This window comes from Salvia miltiorrhiza, chromosome 1, assembly GCF_028751815.1.
Source record: "Salvia miltiorrhiza cultivar Shanhuang (shh) chromosome 1, IMPLAD_Smil_shh, whole genome shotgun sequence".
NCBI lineage: Eukaryota > Viridiplantae > Streptophyta > Magnoliopsida > Lamiales > Lamiaceae > Salvia > Salvia miltiorrhiza.
In genome coordinates, this window is record NC_080387.1 from 44,780,989 (window position 1) to 44,802,532 (window position 21,544).

General features: G+C 33.0%; 1 protein-coding gene across 2 annotated transcripts; it reads left to right on the forward strand.

Moving 5' to 3' along the window:
* Positions 1-12,431: 12,431 nt before the first annotated feature.
* On the forward strand, positions 12,432-17,427 carry LOC130985468 (probable LRR receptor-like serine/threonine-protein kinase At1g63430). Of its 2 annotated transcripts, XM_057908458.1 has the most exons (14): positions 12,458-12,946; positions 13,109-13,251; positions 13,503-13,641; positions 13,754-13,825; positions 13,917-14,060; positions 14,159-14,308; positions 14,757-14,873; positions 14,965-15,029; positions 15,307-15,564; positions 15,679-15,884; positions 15,985-16,117; positions 16,210-16,367; positions 16,458-16,673; positions 16,776-17,427. In XM_057908458.1, exons 2-14 carry the CDS (start codon positions 13,152-13,154, stop codon positions 17,019-17,021), a joined length of 2,004 nt encoding a protein of 667 aa, XP_057764441.1. In that variant the 5' UTR covers positions 12,458-12,946; positions 13,109-13,151; the 3' UTR covers positions 17,022-17,427. The 2 variants fall into 2 exon arrangements, with proteins under 2 accessions (XP_057764449.1, XP_057764441.1); XM_057908466.1 differs by having other exon boundaries at positions 12,432-13,251.
* Positions 17,428-21,544: the final 4,117 nt, after the last annotated feature.

Here is a 21,544-nt window from a genome sequence, read left to right on the forward strand (position 1 = left end):
CTATCAAATCGTTCTCATTTTTAAAATTTTCTTACACATCCAACACAATCTTACTCGTGTAAGAAATGTGTACGCTTTTTTACAAAAAATCAACTAAAGCACCAACATCTATGAGTATATAAGTATGTCTAGCTACTCAATTTGAGCATAGAATGCTTATGTTTATAAAAGATGACATTTTTTTATACTACAACTTAAGGATTATGGCATTTTTGTCCGTTAACATTTTTATAAATATATTTCAACTACTCCCTCCATCTCAATTCAAAAGGCCACAAGGCTTGGGCACATATGTTAAGAAATGAATAATTTATATTAAAATAGGAAAGAGAAAGTAACTTTTTTTGAGGTTATATTTGTCAAAAAAGTAGGTGAGATAAATGAAAATATTCTTTTTTAAATGAAAATACAGGTGATTATGATTAGACCACAACGACATATCATGTAAATAATAAGTTATGTAAGGTTGTTTGTTATATATGTATTGACTTTCTATTTTTGAAAGTGACCTATTAAATTGGGATGTTCAAATAAGGAAATGTAGCCTATTGAATTGGGACGGAAAGTACATTTCTCTTCAATTATTTCTCTCTAACATAGATTTTTTTTCCTAATAATATTTTCTCTCTCTAACTTATATATAACTTTGATAGCTTATACTTATAAGCTGATGAGAAACTATTATAAGCCTTTCAAAATAAGTTTAGCCCAACACCGTCTAAATCTGGTGAATCTATATAGGGTATAAGTATTGATATTTGTTATCAATATTAAATTTTTTATGGTTCTAAGTTATACTGTATGATAAAGATTATTGTTTTAAGACGTGGTTATAACTAAATAAAAGATCGATTTATTCGACTAATTAAAAATTTATATTGTTCTTATTTTTTCATATTCATTATTTTAATAATAAAATAAATAAATTCTTTATTATTAAAAAAACATATGTGTGCATACATGCACAAGCGTGAGTGTAATGAAATGTACGTGAAATTCTTAATTTATTAACTTTTTAAAGCTGATGTATAAATATTTGCAATGATATCGCATTGGCGCAACACTAATAAATTAAATATGAGTAGGTATTAATGCATTTAAAGGCACATGAAGTTGTTATGTAAGTACCATGGCTCACATATGTAGGGTTGGAATTAATTAATAGTGACAAAAACTATACACGTCAGTAGAGTCAGATAGTTTTTTAGGACAATAACTTAAGTTGATTTAGAAATTAGGATATATAATAACTTTCGAATTTATAAAAATAGAACATTAATTAATAAGTGTTGCACCTGCAGGACATTTATGGATCAATTATTGAATTTTGGAACTTTTTTACACGGACCAAGTACATGACAACCCGCATGGAGGGGTTGATTATTTACGGCTCCAGATAGGATGTCATGTGCTTGGTCCATGTGGGAAAGTTCGAAAATTCTTTAATTGGCCGAGAAATATCATGCGGGTGCAACACTTATTAATTAATGTTCTATTTTTACAAGTCCAAAAGTTATTGTCCTAATTGCCAAATCAACCTAAGTTATTGTGACGGAATATATATTATTATATAAACCTTCTATTAACAATTAGTAAATAATCTGTGACGGAATATATTATTATATATATTTGTGAAATTATCTGATACAATTTTTAATTCACAAAATCTCCTGTACACTACTGTACATCCAAATTGACCCGTACTCAAATTTTGACCCGCATGTTAATCTAAACTCGCATCCTGACTCAAATCGTGTAAATAACACTATTCAATTATACAAATGACACTGCTTATAATTGACATTATTCAATTATATAAATGACACTGTAACATTTTAAAATGTTATAGTGTCATTTTCAATCTTATAGTGTTATTTAAAATATTATAGTGTCCTTTACAATCTTATAATGTCAATTACAGGAAGTGTCATTTATATTTTTTAATAGTATCAATTATACACAGTGTCACATACAATGTTATAGTTTCATTTTATACGCAATGTCATTTGTATAATAGAATGGTGTCAATTATAGGCAGTGTCATTTGTATCATCAAATAGTGTCATTTACACAATTTGAGTCAGGATGCGGATTTGGATCAGGATGCGGGTTAGGATTTGGGTACGGATCAACCCTGGTATACGGTACACCCGGGTATACCCAAGACCATCACCTTTTATTTTATGAATTTCATTTCACTAAAATAGAATACTAAAGGGAATAATTTTAAAATAAAAATTTGTAATATTTATTTAAATTAAATTGACCTAAATAAGATGTCTTATGAAATGTATATTTAAAGAGAGTATTGATGTACAAAATTTTAAAAGAAAAAACTACAATATTTATTTGAAATGTACCTAAATTGTCTGTCAGTACTTGGAACAAAAAACCAAAAAAAAAAAAAAAATTAAATAATACTCCTTTCGTCCCCCCAAATAACGTTTAGGAGAGAAGGAATGTATTGAGAGTCGTGAAAATGTGAAAAGGAAGGGTAAAAGAAATATTATTAGTTGTGGGGTAATAATCCAAAAATAAATTTGAAAGTCATTTAGGGGTTGGAGAGAGTATCACTAATGAATTCAACTTACAAAGTCTGAATAAATTATTAAATTTGTAATTATTTCACAATGTATCGAAAATTTCATCATACACCACGTTAATTTTTATGTCATGCATGCGCATGACCACTTTCATCACATACTAAAAAATTTTGACTCTTTTTTAGTTACTCTTGATATTGCCACGCACATACAGTTGTTCGTGACTAAACATATGTTTCGATAGGTATAATCCTATATTCGAAAGAGACTATATATCCATGACTATTGTTAATTGTCATAGCAAAACAAACACTCGCATGAAATTACCTTCTCTGAAACCGATTCTTGTCTGCACTTTTTCTTGAAATGAGTTTGCTTTCAATTACGTGTTCCCTAAGTTGAGTTGCTATCAGCTTAGTGCCATTCTGAAGCTCATTAGATGGATCAATATTTCTGAAAAGCATGATTATGCATCCCTATTTCGATTTAATTTCATGGCTCGACAATCCTGAACACTTGCTTGTGTTGAGATATTCAACAGATAATACTTCTTTATCGAGGCCAATTTGTCCATATCTTATTTGCAAATAATATATGGACTTAGGTAAACCCTTTAGACATGACACAATCATTAATCGTATCAACCATCTCATTGGTGGGAGTCAAAGATAGTTCTATCCTTAAAATCTTCAGGATCATATGCATTATTCATTATGTCAAGGTATGTGTTTTTCACTATAGCTGATTGCAAATTTTTGCATCTCATATAAAAATATATTCTGATAATGTCACATTCAATTCTCTATGATCAAGACTTTCACCGGTAGTACTGTCACCTACTTTAAGTATCCATACTGCAAAATCGAACCAGTATTTACTTGATTTTGTATGAAAAAATAATTATGTGTAATATGTATATGCAATATGTACTTTCGAAACCAAAATATATGTTTATCAAATAATTAAACAATTACTTATCTAAATATAACATTAAATACAATATTATTAATTCTACAAATATTTGATTTTTGTAGTAACACTTGAATTCATCGTGCTATTTTCTTGGATATTACACTTTTTTAATTTAAAACTCATAGGTAAAAAAAAAATATTGATCCCTACTTAATACTAAAATAATACTCAATTAATTGGGATAAAAATAATATGAATAAATTATGCATGCTAATATAATTTATAAAATTATATATTGAGATTAAGATTAAAATACATGTAATCTCATGTTTTTAGTTAACTTGAGAACTTGACACATATTCCAAAGTTGAGATGAACTTATGGAGGCATGCACAACGTCATGCCGACTTCCTTTAGAGATTACAGGAAGTATTTTTCGAAAGTCGCCTCCTAAAATACTCAACAAACCTCCAAAAGGTTTTTTAGCCTTATCAGAAGATCTCATAAAATCCCTTAGGCTTCTATCGAGCGCTTCAAAGCAGTATCTATGTGTCATTGGTGCCTCACCTCGAATAATAAGTTTTGTCTTCTCCAAGAATTCAGTTAAATCATTATCTACATTGATCTTGTTGTATGTGGAGTTTTTATGGCAGTCCAATAGTATACCGAATCTGAGTACATAAGGTTACCAGAAGTAGCGCGGAGCTATACCATTCGAGGCTACCAGAAGTGTTACATCGCCCCTCTCACGTGCGACCGAGCATAAGGTTATCCTCCATCGTCATGTTTATATATATATTGAAAAAAAAATAACATCTTTCTTAACCGATATAGTTATTTTTATGTAATTTTTTGTTTCTTAGATTTTCGGAGATTTTGATAGATTAACAGAAAATTTGAAAACTGAGAAATTGGATAACAGCATCCGCATTGGGCTTACTTGATAGCTTACTTGATAGTAGGGGACCACATTGAGTAGAGGAGACCACAGTGAGGTTACTTGATAGCCTGCTTAATTTTTTTAGTTTTAATTTTTATGATTTTCATTTAAATTTAATTGCTTAAATTTAAATAACACAATTTAATTCAAATTTATATGCATTAATTTAAAATCCTACAACATACCAAAAAAAATGTTTAGGTTGTGTGGATCCATGGAGATTGTAGAGAGAGGAAGAAGATTGAAGATGGTGGAGAGGAGATGGAAATGGAAGAATAATGAAGATGGTGGAGATGGAAGAGGAAGTAGGGGTATTTAAAGAAGAGAAAAAAAGAAATATATATATATATATATATATATATATATATATATATATATATATATATATATATATAAACATCACAAACGGTCAAAGATCGAGTACCAAGGAAGAAGAGGAGTCTGCCATGCAAACGGTCACATTGGACCATTTTTTTTTTTTTTTTAAGTTCGGAGCGCGTAGAACATGCGCCTGAATTTTGGCCGATTGTGAGATACTCGAAGCATTGAGTAGCCCTCGAGTAAGGACCATCTGCATCGCCCTACTTGAGTAAGCCCCATGGAGTAGGGCGATGCTGATGCTCTAAGTATTGAACATATTTCACACATTAATATTTGAAGTGTGCATTTGAGGGAATAAATCGATAAAGAGGTTTTGTGTATTTGAAATTTTACTAATATGTAGTGGATATTTTGTTTTGAGAACATAAAATGGTAAGTTGTCATGCTTTATTGAGGGTGTGTTTGTTTTTTATCCCTCTAAATGGAGGGATAACAAAAAATTATACCTTTAAATGTTTGCTTTCTTATCTCACATTTTACACAAACACCATTTTTCATTTTTTATTTTCACTTCAAGGACGGATAATAATATTATCACACCAAAATGGAGGGATAATATTATCCCTCCTTAAAGTGAAAATAAGGAAGGAAAAATGATGTTCGTATAAAATGTGGGATAAGAAAACAAATATTTAAAGACATAAATTTTTGTTATCCCTCCATTTAGAGGGATAAGAAGCAACACACCCTCATAAACGAAAATAGTCCATGCATACAATGACAATGGAAATAAATCACATAATCAATCATTTAATAGAGTAACCAAAAATAAATCTAGCATAAACACTTTGACTCTAGACCATCATCACACATCCGGTCGCTCATTGCTCGAGTCTATCCTTAAAAAAAATTATATTTATAATATCAATGTATATATAAATATTTATATACTTTTTTTAATGGTTGGAGTTTGATTAGAGGTGGAGATTAATAAGAGATCTGAAAAAGGATAAGAATGAATGAGAATTAAAGAAAATTGAAATGCAGATTATATGATACCACGTAGAATATGATATATATTCTTATTATATATATATTCTCCATGATAACCCATGATAATTTTAAAAAATACAAAACAATTGGAGGAAGAAAGCAGTATATAGATTGAATCCTAAAGATTGAATATACCCGAAAAAACATTACACTGATCATGTTAAAAATGACAAAGCAGATATTATCTCTATTTAAAGCGAGTTTATGCTCCAAATTTATGACCAGTTGACGTAAGTATAGTAGGGGCATTTAAGAATTAGCGATAAAATAGTAAGACTAATCTCTTATTTACTTTGATAAATTGAAACTTTGAGATATTTTAAATTCTTGATTATTTATATAATTTAAACTAATTTTGTTTGATTCTCATTCCATTGAAAGAGCTGTGCTGAATCCTAAAGATTGAATATACCCGAAAAAACATTACCCTGATCATGTTAAAAATGACAAAGCAGATATTATCTCTATTTAAAGCGAGTTTATGCTCCAAATTTATGACCAGTTGACGTAAGTATAGTAGGGGCATTTAAGAATTAGCCTTGATAGATAAAATAGTAAGACTAAGAGCACTCTCAGCAGATCACCTAAATGCATCACTAACTCTAAATTTAGGCTAAAACAATTGAAAATGAGATAATAAATGCATCCAGCAGATCCCCTAAATTAGATTAGGCCCACAAAAATTTTTACACCTACCTAAATTCAATCTTAAATTTACACCCACCCTAAATTTATTTTAAGCTTAAAATTAGTAGGGCCCACACATAATTATTGTTTTTATGTAGAAATTAAATAGGAGATCTGGTGTATGCATTTATAAAATCGAGATCCTAAAATTAAATAGGGAAGCTTTATGGAGGAATATAGGAGCATAATTTTAGGATTTCTGCTGGGAGTGCTCTAATCTCTTATTTACTTTGATAAATTGAAACTTTGAGATATTTTAAATTCTTGATTATTTATATCATTTAAACTAATTTTGTTTGATTCTCATTCCATTGAAAGAGCTGTGCGATTGAAGAAATCCTATATAAAAATAAAAATACTCAATCATATATTTTTTTCAATTATGCAAAATAAACACCCCTCTAAAGTTCAAGGGACATCTATAACGTTCATAATTGCAAATACTCCCTCCGTCCCACTCCAATAGGCTCGTTTTTCTTTTTGAGATGTCCCACTCTAATAGGCTCGTTTTTCATTTTGAGTAAAAAAAAGTGTAATTAATTGGTGTGGACCACACCACTTAATTTTCTACTACTTTCCTATTAAAAAGTAAGTTTTCTTAATCTTCATGTCCAAAAGAAATGAGTCTATTGAAGTGGAACGGAAGGAGTATATAATACTAGTATCCATCATATAATCATGAAGACGAAAATTTTGGTGTGGATGTCCGCACTTATAGTTAATTATTGATTTTAAATAATAGTACTTAATTGCTAGTCAATTAGAAATTAATGAAGATATAATGATCTACAATTAGGATTTATCAATCCGTCATTAAAGTTAATGAAGCCTAGCTCAAGTGCATAGTTGAGGCACCAAAAAACTCTCCTTCGTGAGAGGTCTTGGAATGAATCCCACTTGCGAGTAGGGGTGAGCAAAAAATTCGAAACCGAACTGATCCAAACCTAAATTTTTAAATATGGTTCGATTTTTTGGATTTTTCGGTTCGATTCGGATTTTTTAAAACCGAACAAAATCGAAAAATCGAATTATATTTGTAATATATGTATATAATATAATATTTTAATTATAATTTTATAATATCTAACTTCTACTATTTTTTAAATGTTTATAGTTTTATTTCGATTTTTTCGGAATTTTTAATTTTTTTTTTAATTTTCGATTTTGTTCGGGTTTTTTTTGGATTAATTCGATTTTCGGTTCGGTTCGGTTTTAATTATAAAAATTTCGGTTAACTCGGTTTAGTTCGTTTTTTTTTTCAAATCGAACAAAAATATGGTTTGGTTTGATTTTAGCAAAAACTGAACCATATAATCGAATACACACCCCTATTTGCGAGCGGTGTAGTTTTTCCACTTTTATGTGGATAGCATTCTCATTTGTGTGGGTAGTGTAGATTGTTTATTTGATTATATTTAGATATCTCTTATATAATTTTAATTCAGAAAAAAAAAATAAAAAAATCGGCTCATAGAATGGCTGATGCGCTGCCTAGTTCTCAGAATAGTATGATTTAAAGGTTGGACTTTTCATCTTGATTTCTGAACATTATAACAGCTAATGGGAATTAATATGACTTTGATTTTCGTCTAAGGGTGTGTTTACTTTGTGAAAATGTTCTATTTGGTTGATAAATTTATCATAAAAAATTAAAAAATAATAAAAAATTCTCAGTTTAAAAGCATCATATCTTTTTCTTTATTTCCTACAAAAGAAAATTTCACCATTTCTCATCCCTCCTTTTCACTTCAAGGAGGGATAATTATCACAAAAAATAGAGGGATAATATTATTCCTTCTTGGAGTGAAAAGAATGAATGAGAAATGATGAAGTTCTCTTTTATTTTCCTCAAAAAAAAAAAAAAAAAGGTTCTCTTTTGTAGGAAATGAGATAAAAGAAAGGAGGCATTTGAATGGATAACTTTTTGTTATTTCTCATTTTTTTCATGATAAATTTATTAACCAAAGAGAGCACGCCCTGATTGTAAAATTTTCGGGCGTTTACTTTGATTGTAAAATTTTCATTGAAAAATGATGAATAAAAAAGATGAGAAAATATTATATTTTTCTTCATTTTTTATCATATGTTTATTAAAATATTAAAAAATATTTTCACACCACTATCCAAAGATAATATTATTCAATATTGGAGAGAAAATGAGTGAAAAAGAATTGATTGATAAAATATTTCATTATGTCCGAAGAAAATTTTCGATCATAATAAATATGTGAAAACAATGGAAAATTGTGAAAATAATATTTTATTTTCTTTTTCATCGAAGTAAATGCGCCATAAAAAAAATTACCTCAATGATAATTGTCTTAATTAGTTTTGTTACGATCAAACTAAACGTTAAATTACCTGCATACACGCGTACACAAATTAATTAGCTTAATTTGCGTGTATTGGAAACTAATCAACCAGGAGATTAGGGTGGAAGTTGAAATTTCATGGAGATTTTTCTTTTATTGAAGAAATACAAAATGAATAAACACTTAAAATTCACGTCTAACATTTGCTACAACGGCCCTACTAGAAAAAGTACAAACACAAAAGAATAAGTCGTAGGATACACTTTTAGTTCTTTGTCATATAAATTTTTTAATCATTTACATAAATACTTTGTTTAGCCTAAAATATAGTGTAAATGTGTTGCTGAATTGCAAAATAAAAGTAAAAATTGTATTGGTGTGAGAATGGCGTCATCTGCAGGCCATGTAAATTAATTTCTGGGTCCTCAATTTATTAGTTAAATTATGAATGAGACAGCATAACAACCACTTCAAATTTTTCGGAAGTAAGGTATGCCTCTTTATTTAAAGTATGGGGAGTGATTTTTGGACACCAAGTGTCTTAGACACTTCATAGAAAATTGGTTTTTGCTTGACGTTTAATTTGATTGATTTTTTGTTATTTAGTGATTTGTCTAAAATATCATTTCCAAAGATATATTCAACCGATTTTGTCATTATTTTCAATTTTTATATATTTTATATAAAAAATTAGTGAACTTGGAACAAAAATATTAAAAATATATAAAAATAAAAAATAATAACAAAATCGGTTGAATATATTTTTGAAAATAATATTTTAGACAAATCACTAAAATAGCAAAAAATCAATCAAATTACATATAAAAAAAAGCTGATTTTTTATGAAGGTGTCTAAGACACCTGGTGTCCAAAAATCTTTTCCCATATATTTACCAAAATCAATATATATAAAACAAGAATATGTAGACATACGCATTATTCAATTAATTGGTTGGTCGAACCCTTTTCGTATATATGCATGCAATTTAAATTTGTGTTTGGCAAATGGTAATAAGTGGTTCTTAATAATAATAAGTCGGCTCTTTTAAAAAAATAACAATAAGTCGGCAAATACACACCACATATTAATATGATTAGTGATGGTAATTTGTGGATAAATATTTTGCATATACCTTGCCAATTAAGAATTCGAAATACTTAATATTAAAAAAAAAGAAAAGAAAAAAAGAATTCGAAATACTTGAAGGAATGCAAAAGAATTTGTGCATTGATCATGCCAATTAGGATTAATCAATTCCAAGTTTGGGTTTTTTAATTATGATTTATTATTCTTATAAGAGCATTTGACAAATGAAAACTAGTGGTAGTAAGCGATCAAGAATTGATCTTACATGAAGCTTGACGAATATTATTTTGTAATAGAACAAACTTCTATTACAAAATAGTGAGTTGGTATTTGAATTCAAAGTTAAGCACCAACATTTCAGTAGAGATTAAATAATTTATAAGTAATATAGCTCTTTTACATAGCAAACTTCAATAGTTTAGAATTATCTCTATAAATTATATTGTTTGAAAGAAGATGTTCAACTAAATCCAGAAATAACTTCAAAAAATTAAAGTATGATATATGAAGACAATAAATATTCTATGGAACAATGAGGCAAACATAAAAGGGTCAAAAAGAATTTACAAAATGAGGAAAAGCGCACATGCAGAGGGCATTAAGAAGGACAAAAACCACGCCTTCAAACTTGACGTACCACGAAAATTAAGTTTTATTTCAATCACAATAATTAAGGGAATGCTACATAGATATACAAAAATTTATCATTTGAACCATTTTGTGTATATGTATCATAATTACGAATGAGATCAAATCAGTTTTTGATGGAAGTGAGACACGAGACTAACTCATTCACTTTATTATTACAGTCATTTCAAAGACAATTCTCCCTATATATATAATATATATTCAAACTTCAAAGAATTAATTTCTAATTATTGTTTCAGAGACAGCATTCAACAATTGTATTGTAAGTTTTTAATTATATATATATAATTTAATCAGACCAATTGATACCAGACATGTGGGACAGGAGCGGCTCTATTTGTTTATCATCTTAAAAAGAATATGAATTTTTGTATTATTTTGCTTGGAAGAACTGTGCTGGGACCCTACCCCTTTATGTTTAAACAACACTTCCTGTCCAATTGTCTGTCCTTAAATTTACATTGCCAGCATTGTGTATTTTTTTATTATTTTTATAAATAACATGTGTAATAATCAACATCTTAATTACCTATAATCCATATCTTAAAGAGGTGAAATAAAAATAAAAATATTCATATTTTCGGTTTAATGTTAATATATTTTCTTGAAATTATATATAGACGTCAAACCAGGGGAAGTTTTGAAAAATTTGAAAGTAAATGCTAAAATGTCTCCTATTATCTTAAAAGAAGTGAGATTGACATGTTGTTGTCTATGATCAACTCCTATAAGCTCGAGCATTAGACACTTTCAAATAGGATAAACACTAAATACACCAAACCAAATTCAATAGTAATTGTCATTTTCTAGTCGGCTTTCACGATTACGTATGAACAAAAATATTAAATTGTGCCTTATATCTTTGTAAATATACAAATTATAGTAATAAACTTTAGACAAAATTTGAAATAGAAATATGTTATATAGTATATCCCTTGAAAAAAACGTAAATATATTGATTTTTGGTGTGAACTTAAAATGGAAGATTTAGAATTCCCAGTTCAATAAAGAGATAATTAAGGGGCTCCTGATTTTTTTGGCACCTACTTAACAACTAATCGCGTTGTTAACAGCTGTTTGAAGTACACTAGTACTTGCTTTTCCTACCCTAAAGTCTAGTCATCCACTACTGACATTTTGGTTATGCCAAAAATAACTGTCACTAATTAATTTTCTCATTAAATTATCTTCTTATTTATCTGGAAAAATGAAATTAGAAAAAATGTGCATAAGAATATGACAAGATTGCTTGGACGAATCCAAATCCCAACAAAATTATAAATATACCGCTAGATATAAGTTTGAAAATAGATATAATTATTGTTTGACCTTAACCCTACCCTATCAAACGGTCTAATGCAAATTATATGCACTTTAGTCTTTTAGATATAAATCTAACAATTGATTTGGAAGCTTTTTTTTTTTTTTTCTGAATATATATGTGATAGTATATTTTTATACTAAAGCAAAATCGAACCATCTTGCATATAATAACAACGTTGAAGGAATTAATTTTAAATAATGGATATTATTGACTTAATTTTCGGGGACTAATTTATCTATACCTCGTCATAAAATGCTATAGTTCTGATAAAATAATATAAATAATTTTACAATGGGTCAATGAAAATATGAGATGTGACATTACCACATTAGCTACCAGTCCCAAGTGCCAAATCAACTAGGTGCAGATTCAAAATTCAAAAATTTATGGATAATAATTAGAATATGATATATATATATATACACATTCATGTTTGAGTACAAATTTATTAATTCGATATTAATACGAAAATGACTAAATGAGCACGAGGGAGTTCATATATTTTACTGGCACTTCAATAAATTCAAAGATAAACCACAAAAAAAAAAAAAAAAAAATGCATGGATGATAAAAGAAAGAAAGGAAAAAGGTTGGAGAGTGAGAGCAAAGTCTGTTTTTGAATGTTGATCCCCATAATTACAATGATTAGCTTAAGCAAAAGCTAATTACGCCACTAAACCCCCCTTCCCATTTTTCCTGCTTGTTTGTCCGTTTGTTATCAACTTTCAGCGTCACTCAGAACTGAGAACAAAATTTCATTCAAATTCCTTCCATTTTCATACCATTTATTTTTCTTCTCAAATTCACATAAAAACATTCTTCCTTTTTCCTGCTATAGACATTTTCTGCAGCCGTGTGGACTCAATTTTGATTTTCTGTTCAATTATCCATTTTCCATTTTCCTTCTCTCTCTCTTTCTCCCTGACACCAAATACCTCTCTTTGAATCCAAGTCTTCCTTATTTGTGGAACTTCATTCTCATTTTCCAGTAGCCTTTGCTTTCATCGGTTGTTACTGATTTTGATTCAAGATTTGCTATCAAGCTTACTCTCTTTAGTTTCTTTAATTCCTCACATTTTCACTGCAAAAAAAGATAGAATCTTCGCTTTCTTATTCTGGGTTCGTTTCTCATTCTTTATATTCCTCTTTCACTTCTTTCATAAACCCACTTCTTCATCTGCTTTTAGCTTCTTTTTTGGCACTTTTTCTAATCTTTTTCTTCTTCCTCCCCTTATTTACTTGATATTTTGGGTTTCTTGAAATTTTTTGCTGTTGTTATAGATGGGTTCGTCAAGTTCTTGAATGTGGTGGGGCTGTGTGTGCGATGCGTGGTAGAAAGATGATATCCTTACCTTCAATTCAAGCTCTTTTGCTCGGTTTAGGACTCTTCTTCGCAGATTGCTTCGCATTTCCCATAAATGAAGGTAAATTTTTAAACTTCCAAGACTTATGTCTGGGTCCACAGATCTTGATTTGTGATTGAACTACTCTTCAAGAAGTGTACCTGTGCTCACAACTGCTGTACCATTGTTGGGCTGTTGGTATATATCTTGCAAAGGTCTTAGTATTATTTTAAATCTTTTATATGAAGCGAATGTAGCTAGAGCTGAAGCCTTAACTGTAGTCTTTTATATGCATGATTTATCTGATAAAGATACGTGGATTTTGTTAACAGTTGAAGCGTTAACTTCTTTCAAGAGAGCTATTTTTGAGGACCCTTTGCTGGTATTGTCAAATTGGAATCCTCTGGTTTCAGATCCTTGTTATTGGTCTGGCGTTTATTGCTCGATAGCCGGAGATCATGTCGTAAAGATGTAAGATTTTGATTTCAGTATGTGTACTGTAATAAGCTATGATGTTTGGTTATGCTGCATTGCTGGTAAAATGGAAGTTTAATGGTATTAGTTGCTGATTGTAACTGCGCAGTAATATATCTGAGGCATCTATAAAAGGGTTTCTTGCACCAGAGTTTCACAAGCTTTCTGCCCTGCAAGAGTTGTAAGCTTTCGATCCCATTATTAGTTTTCTCTACCTGTCGATCATTTTGGTGTGGCGATTATGCTGATTAAGTCTCCCTCTTGATGAACAGAATTTTGCATGGGAATCTGTTGATTGGTACAATACCTAAGGAGATTGGCTTGTTGACGAACCTCAAGGTATTGGATTTGGGGTCAAATCAGCTGACAGGTTCAATTCCACACGAGATTGGAAACTTAACCGGCATCCAAAAAATGTCCGTGGGAAATTGGTGTTAGTTATGAAGTTGCATTATGTATTTTGTATGTCTTTGTTGATTTATATGTTGTCCTGTTTTTCCCCTGTGTTTTGCAGAAACCTTCAGTCCAATGTGTTGACTGGAAAATTGCCTTACGAACTCGGTACCCTGAGGTACCTTGAGGAACTTCGGCTTGATAGGAACAAGTTTCTCGGAACTATCCCTGCTGCTAATGGCTCTGATTTTTCGGCCGTTAAGCATGGAATGTAAGTACGGAGCTTTATTGAACCTCAAATATACTAGCTTGTGCTTCATTTCTGAAAGGGAGTCGGGGCAGATCCCAATCACTGATCTTGTTTTCATATGAATATCTGCCCAATAACATGACTCAACTATATGATTTGATTTGTGTATTTTTGTTGAACCAAGAGTGAGCAATACGTTTGCTAGGTTCAAAGTCAGTTTCTCCAATAAGAGCTACTTGACATTTGTGGATTCATAGATGTTGTATTTGGTTCAGCTATCAATAATAAAATTCTGTGGATGTTTGCATTTTGAATCAAAGAACATGTTCGGAACATTTCGTAGCACGTGATAATGTCTGCACTGCATTTACTTGACTAGGAATAGTACTGCTCAAAACTTCCATTAAATGACTGCATTTTTCGTTCCAAGAACAATTTCATTAAGTCGTTTCTCACACGCTTCTTTTAGGTATGCTTCAAATGCCAGCCAATTGGGGTTTTGCGGAGCCTCCCAATTAAGAGTGGTTGACTTATCACACAACTTTTTGGTTGGAAATGTACCCGGATGCTTGGACTATCTACCTAGGTACTTAGTGTCTATTACCGTATAGTGTTTATTGTACGTATTCCCTTACCATTCTTTTTGTTTCTAACGTTCTTCTTTTTTTTAATAATAGATCAAGTTTTCTGGGAAATTGCCTTCAAGATAAAGATCCCAAGCAGCGTCCCGCTACACAATGTGGTAAATGTCGTAGCTTTTGTACATTCCTGAACTTATGCGACATTATTCTGAAAAGGCATAAAATACATGATTAGAGCTTTCAAATTTCTTTAGTTGGATTAAAGTCGTGATAATACGTGTATACATTGACTCTTGAAATGTGAGCATGTAATGGGAGTTTTTGTTGGATCGAAACTTAGTGCAATCATGTGAAAGCCTTTAAATTTAAGTAACTCTCAGCAGTGGTTATATTTTCCACCAATGCAGCTCTAACGACAGACTTCCATTATGGATGCAGGTGCTGCTTCGCCCAATAAAACCCATGCAGGAATTAACACGAAGCACAGGTCTATTGAAGATAGGGCGTCAAGACATCCATCGAAAAACTCAAAACCAGTGTGGATCTTGGTTCTTGAAATAGTGACGGGATTCATGATTGGTTTGCTCTTTGTTGTTGCTATTTTTACTATTGCTCACAAGTGGAAGAGAAGACCTTCAATCATTATTCCATGGAAAAAGTCTTCGAGTACAAAAGATTACATGACCATGTACATAGGTTCGTCTCAGTGTGCTAATCCGGTCCTATCCAAAATTGTGGAAAGTTTCTGCCTTAAATTATGATTATGAAACAAAGTGTTGGTTCTTGCAATTAAGTCGATTACATGTGCAGATTCTGAAGCGATGAAGGATGTCGTGAGATATAGCCGAGAAGAACTCGAGTTAGCCTGTGAAGATTTCAGCAACATCATCGGTTCGTCTCCAGATAGTGTGGTTTACAAAGGCACTATGAAAGGTGGCCCTGAGATTGCAGTGATATCTTTTTGTATCAAAGAAGATCAATGGACAGGTTACCTGGAACTTTACTTTCAAAAAGAGGTATTGTCTTTCTTAAATAATGAAATGATCCCACGATATTACAACAACAATATCCGATAATTTTGATATTGATCGACTACAAACTGTGGTCGTGGATCAGGTGGCTGATTTAGCTAGATTAAATCATCAAAACACTGGGAAACTACTTGGCTATTGCAGAGAAAGCAGTCCATTTACGAGGATGCTGGTGTTCGAGTATGCATCTAACGGGACACTTCACGAACACCTTCACTGTGAGTTCCTTCTCTCTATCTTGACTTTTGGGAAACAATGTCCTGCAATACAATAATAGCTTAGACGAACCTATTTGATCATCTTTTTGCAGATGGAGAAGGATGCCAGTTTTCTTGGACACGGCGCATGAAAATTATCATTGGCATTGCTCGGGGGTTGAAATATCTCCACACGCAACTTGATCCTCCGTTTACTATATCGGAGTTAAACTCAAGTTCGGTCTATCTGACCGACGACTTCTCCCCTAAGGTGAGGCTACGAAGCTCGCCTACTCACCTACCCATATTGTACTATAAAAATCATCAAGTCGTGTGATTGCATTTCCCTCAACTCGTGCAGCTTGTTGATTTTGAATGCTGGAAGACAATCATCTCCAGATCGGAGAAGAGCTCAGGCACGATAAGTAATGAAGGCGCGGTTTGCATCCTTCCGAGCTCTTTGGAAGGGCGTCATCTAGATATCCAGGGTAACATCTATGCGTTCGGGATTCTCTTACTCGAAATTGTGAGCGGCAGGCCTCCATATTGCAAAGAGAAAGGCTACTTAGTCGATTGGGTGAGTGATCACGTGCTACCGGCTTTTCTACTTTGTCATCAATCACATATCATAGGATGTTCTTGATTATATGAACACGGGATCTATGACTATGCGTTGCAGGCGAAGGAGTTCCTAGAATTCCCGGATGTGATGTCGTACGTAGTTGATCGTGAGCTGAAGCATTTCAGATACGAGGACCTCAAAGTGATATGTGAGGTGGTGAACCTGTGCATCCATCCCAACTCCAGCCGGAGGGCGACCATGCGGGAGTTGTGCTCGACATTGGAGAACGGGATCGACACATCCATATCAGCGGAGATGAAGGCGTCCTCGCTGGCCTGGGCTGAGCTCGCCCTCGCCTCATGACGGACCCGGACCTAACCCCTGTACATGCCCGATACTCGATTTCTAACCTTTGCTGATTGATATCGTTGCGTGACTTGGTTGGTGTCGTTATCCTCCGACGACGTGTATGAGAGTTGTTGGAAGATCGTAGGTTACGGCGTCATACGTGGCTTAGAAGCTCTAATTCTTTGTATATTTGAGCCCTCGCATGAGAGGCCATTAAAGTTGTGGATCAAGGTCTACTTCCGTCAGCATTGGAGATTTAGGTTTGATAGAGGCTAACATATTATCACAATAATTGTGTTATGCATCATGCCTATAACCAGATATATAGCCGAGTTACTGTTGGATGTGAATGCATATGAATTTGTTACACCAGATAAATGATGCAAAAAGAAATAAAAATGAGAGTGACTGATGCAGCCAAGATTGATTGAAATTGACAACTCAAAAAGTTCTTGGATGAAAATTTGAAGACTAATATTTTGCACACTTGGCAAATAGTTAGAAAAAATAAAAATCCTAATTATAGAATCATACAAAATAGAATGACGAAAGTGGCTGATAGACCTACTCAAAGTAAATACAACAGTTGGCCTATTTTGGTAAATCTATAATTAGCATTATATTGAACCTCTAATTATAGGTCATGGGACGTTCACATAGGAGATGTGTGTATTTATATTAAGCTCAAAAAATTTATTATAATAATATTATATTTTCTCCGTCCTCTAAAACTATGCTGACACTTTGTAGTAAGGTTTTAAGAAATGTCAAATGAGTGAATTATGAGTAGAGACAGACACTTTATTGTGAGTTTAATGGTGTTAAAATGAAAAATAAATTTTTTAGTGGGATTTGGGTATTTTGCAAGGGGTTGTGAGTGCTGCTGAGCTCCGAGATATTTTAAGCATTCCTTTGCTTCCTCATGCACAGGCTGATAGGTTGATCTGGAGCTACTCTGACACAGGCTGCTATACGGTAAAATCAGCGTATAAACTTGCTAGTTCCCTCACTCTTGATGAGACTTACCGGACTGAGGGTCACTGGAATCTTTTGTGGAAAGTTGACGTCCCTCCCAAGGTTCGTCACTTTCTTTGGCGGACAGCTTGAAATAACTTACCCTCTAAGGAAAACCTTCTGTCCCGAGGCATTACCATTGGAGGCGATTGTGCTACTTGTCGAAATGGCTTCGAGAATCTTTGGCATACTTTCTTTTTCTGCCCGTTTGCTGAGGCGTGTTGGCAAGCTAGTAACCTGTCACCTCCCGTTGTTGCTATCACCTCACGGTGCGAGTCTTTCACATAGGCATTTTTTTGCATTCTGAATGAGATAAGTGGCGAGCAGAAAGTTGAAATTTGTATGATCCTCTGGCAGATTTGGAGGGACTGGAATAATGTTGTCTGGAGAGAGATCTTCCCGAATTCCAGCCATTCTGTGGCTCTTACTGTCGAGTGTCGAAGAGATTGGTTGATGGCTAAATCTCAGCGTGAAAGGCAGGTTAATACTCCCGTAGTCGTAGCCCCATGCATCGGTTGGCACCATCTTCCTGAAGGCTCTATTCATTGTGGTGTTGATGCGGCGTTTTTTGCTGAGGATGAAAGCATGGGTCTTGGGTTGATTTTACGTGATCACAGCGGGAATTTTATCATTGGAGTCTCGATGAAAATGTTGGCGAAGCGCAGCGTTGAAGAGGGTGAGCTCATGGGTATCAAGGAAGCTCTTTCTTGGATCAAACGGTTGGGATTTATGGAAGGAGTGGTGGTGTCGGATAGTAAGTGTGTTTGTGATGCGCTTAGCTATTGTGGGATAATATTTCAGAATTTGGGACCATTGTTGCCTTCTGCCGGGATGAGTTTCTGGCTGCTGAAATAGAAATTTTATTGAAGAAAAAACAAAAACCCTTGAGAGCACAGGCGCAAACAAGGAGAGTCCGGAAAAACCAAAACCAGAAAAAGACAAAAAAACCCACGCGAAAGGAGAAAGAAAACAACAAGAACGAACGCCGGGATGAGCTTCTGGCGCTTCCGGGTTTTCGAGTAAGACACATTCTCGTGAACAAAATGCTATCGCCCATGGTTTGGCTAAAGCAGCGAGAGATTTTGACTAGAGCTGGCAAATCGGGCGGGCCGGGCCGGCCCGGCCCGACCCAGCGGGCTTTCGAGATTTACCGGGCTTCCGATTTTCAAGCCCAGTCCAGCCTCGACCGGGCCATCGGGCGGTCGGGCCAAACCCGCCCAATAATTTTTTTTCACTAAATCCTATTTTTTTACAAAAAATTAAATAAACTAAAATAAATTCAAATAATAATTCATTAGTATATTTTTTGACTTGCAAGTCTAATTAACTATTTTTGATTTCATTACAGCAAATTAACATTTTTGATTTTGCTAATGATTTTATTGTATAAAAATCAAGAAATCATTAGCAGCAACTCATTAGCAAATTTTAATTTTTGACTTCCAAGTCTAATTGTTAGTATATTACAGCAAATCTAATGTCTTTTTTACAAGAAATCATTATAGCAAATGCATTAGTTAATTTGAATGCATCTAAAAAATATATAGCACTCAGTCTCTCTCTATATAAAAGATTGCACTCTGTAAAAAATATATAGCACTCTGTAATTTTTAATACTAAAATATAAACTGCATTGTCTCTCTATAGTCTATGACTCCATATACAGATGATCGATAATCAATTAGTGAGAATGTTTAAACTTTGAACTTTGTTTGAAGTTTGAACTTTGGACTTGGAATGAAAGGAGAGTAAGGAGACTTTACGGGGAAATTTAGTGAAAGAAAGTAAGAAATTATACTATAATATCAAAAAAAAATAAAAAATAAAAATAAAAGAGTGGGCGGGCTTTTAGGCCCGAAAACCCCGGGCTTTTTAGCCCAAAGCCCGGTCAGCCCGGCGGGCTCACTGGGCGGGCTTTTTAGGCCCGGGTTTTTTTGGGCCTATATTTTGTACAGCCCGGCCCAGCCCTAAACACGGGCGGGCCGGGCCGGCCCGTCGGGCCGGGTCGATTTTGCCAGCTCTAATTTTGACTACACATCATGTATGAAATGAACCTCCATTCTTTGTGATGGGTCATTTTCACATTCCATGTTCTTGTGTTGAATAAAATTGCTCTCGTTTCCTCAAAAAAAAAAAGCATAATAGTAAATTGCGTGTATTTATAAAGGATCGGAGGAAGTATTATATTAGGACTTACATTGGAATATTACAATGCTGAATGTGAATCTATTATAATTAGTTCAAAAATTACAAATGGCGAGGTTTCAGTTTGACTTCCGAAAACAAAACAAAAATTACCTTCATCAACAAAGTTATCAAATTTTATATATTAATAGATACGGCAAATAGTGTCAAAATTCATGAAGTTTGGCTTAATTCTCATTTTTCCCCTGATCTAAAAATTTCGCGTTAAATTCTATGAACTTGATGCCGATTATTAATTTTTTCATAAAATTAATTTTCCCCCAAACTTATGCTGACATGGCAATCGGAAATTCACGTAGACTTAATTTTCTGGCGAATTGAACGACTGTGTTTAAGTCATAACATTAAATGTCGTCATTTTATATTTTGTTTGGGGATTAAATGAAATTGAACTGAAATCCCTCTTCAAATTAGGGTTCCTCACCAAAAAAAATACCCAAAACACTCCCAGACTTGAATACGAAAATTGCCAAAACACTCCGCCTCGAAGCTGAGAACAACCGAATGTGCGTTGGCAATGGAATCGGAGGGGCGGAAGATGAGCGGTGCAAGTTCTGCGGCTGAGAGATGACTAGAAAGAGAAGGCAGTGTGTTGAGAACAATGGACTCATCACTAGTCTTTCTCTCTCTCTTTCTTTGTACTAGGGTTTTTATACAGTATGAAAGACGTATAAGATAGTGTACGTTGATCGCTGCTCTAAATTGTTGCAGAGTTTCTGGCGGATTCGTTCTCGTTTCCAACTCAACGGACGTCCGATCCGGTGTCAGAAAATTGTTAAGGTCAAGGGAAAAATGAGAATTGCGCCAAACTTTAGGTATTTTGACGTTATTAGGTTATTTAATTCAGACGCAAAACGGCGTCGGAGAATTGTTAAGGTCAAGGGAAAAACGAGAATCGCATCAAACTTTAGGTATTTTGACGTTATTAGGTTATTTAATTCAGACGCAAAACGACGTCGTTTAACTTCTAATTAATCTACTCAGGATAAGTGTGTCACGTCATCTAATTAATAGCCGAAAAACATCACCAAGGGAAAAACGAGAATCGGAGCAACGGCCATGAATTTTAACACGAGATTTTTAGGTAAGAAAAAAAACGAGAATCGCATCAAACTTCAAATTTTTTGACGCTATTTACCATAATAGATATATATTCGTATTTTATTAAATTTTCCTTTTGGATCGCATATAACATACGAATTTGTGATAATAAGCTAATGATGTAAAAAGAAAAGGGACAAAAAGGGATGTAGAACATTTTCCTTTAGGCGAAAAAGGATGTAGTCATGTAGGCATGTAACGCAATGAACCACGACTCA

What these genes read in the sequence shown, in the direction of transcription:
- LOC130985468 (XM_057908466.1), top strand. Translation starts at nt 13,152, where the DNA reads ATGCGTGGTAGAAAGATGATATCCTTACCTTCAATTCAAGCTCTTTTG. An exon ending in TTAACCGGCATCCAAAAAAT is followed by an intron (nt 14,061 to 14,158) that starts GTCCGTGGGAAA and finishes TGTGTTTTGCAG; the next exon opens with AAACCTTCAGTCCAATGTGT. An exon ending in ACTTCACGAACACCTTCACT is followed by an intron (nt 16,118 to 16,209) that starts GTGAGTTCCTTC and finishes ATCTTTTTGCAG; the next exon opens with ATGGAGAAGGATGCCAGTTT.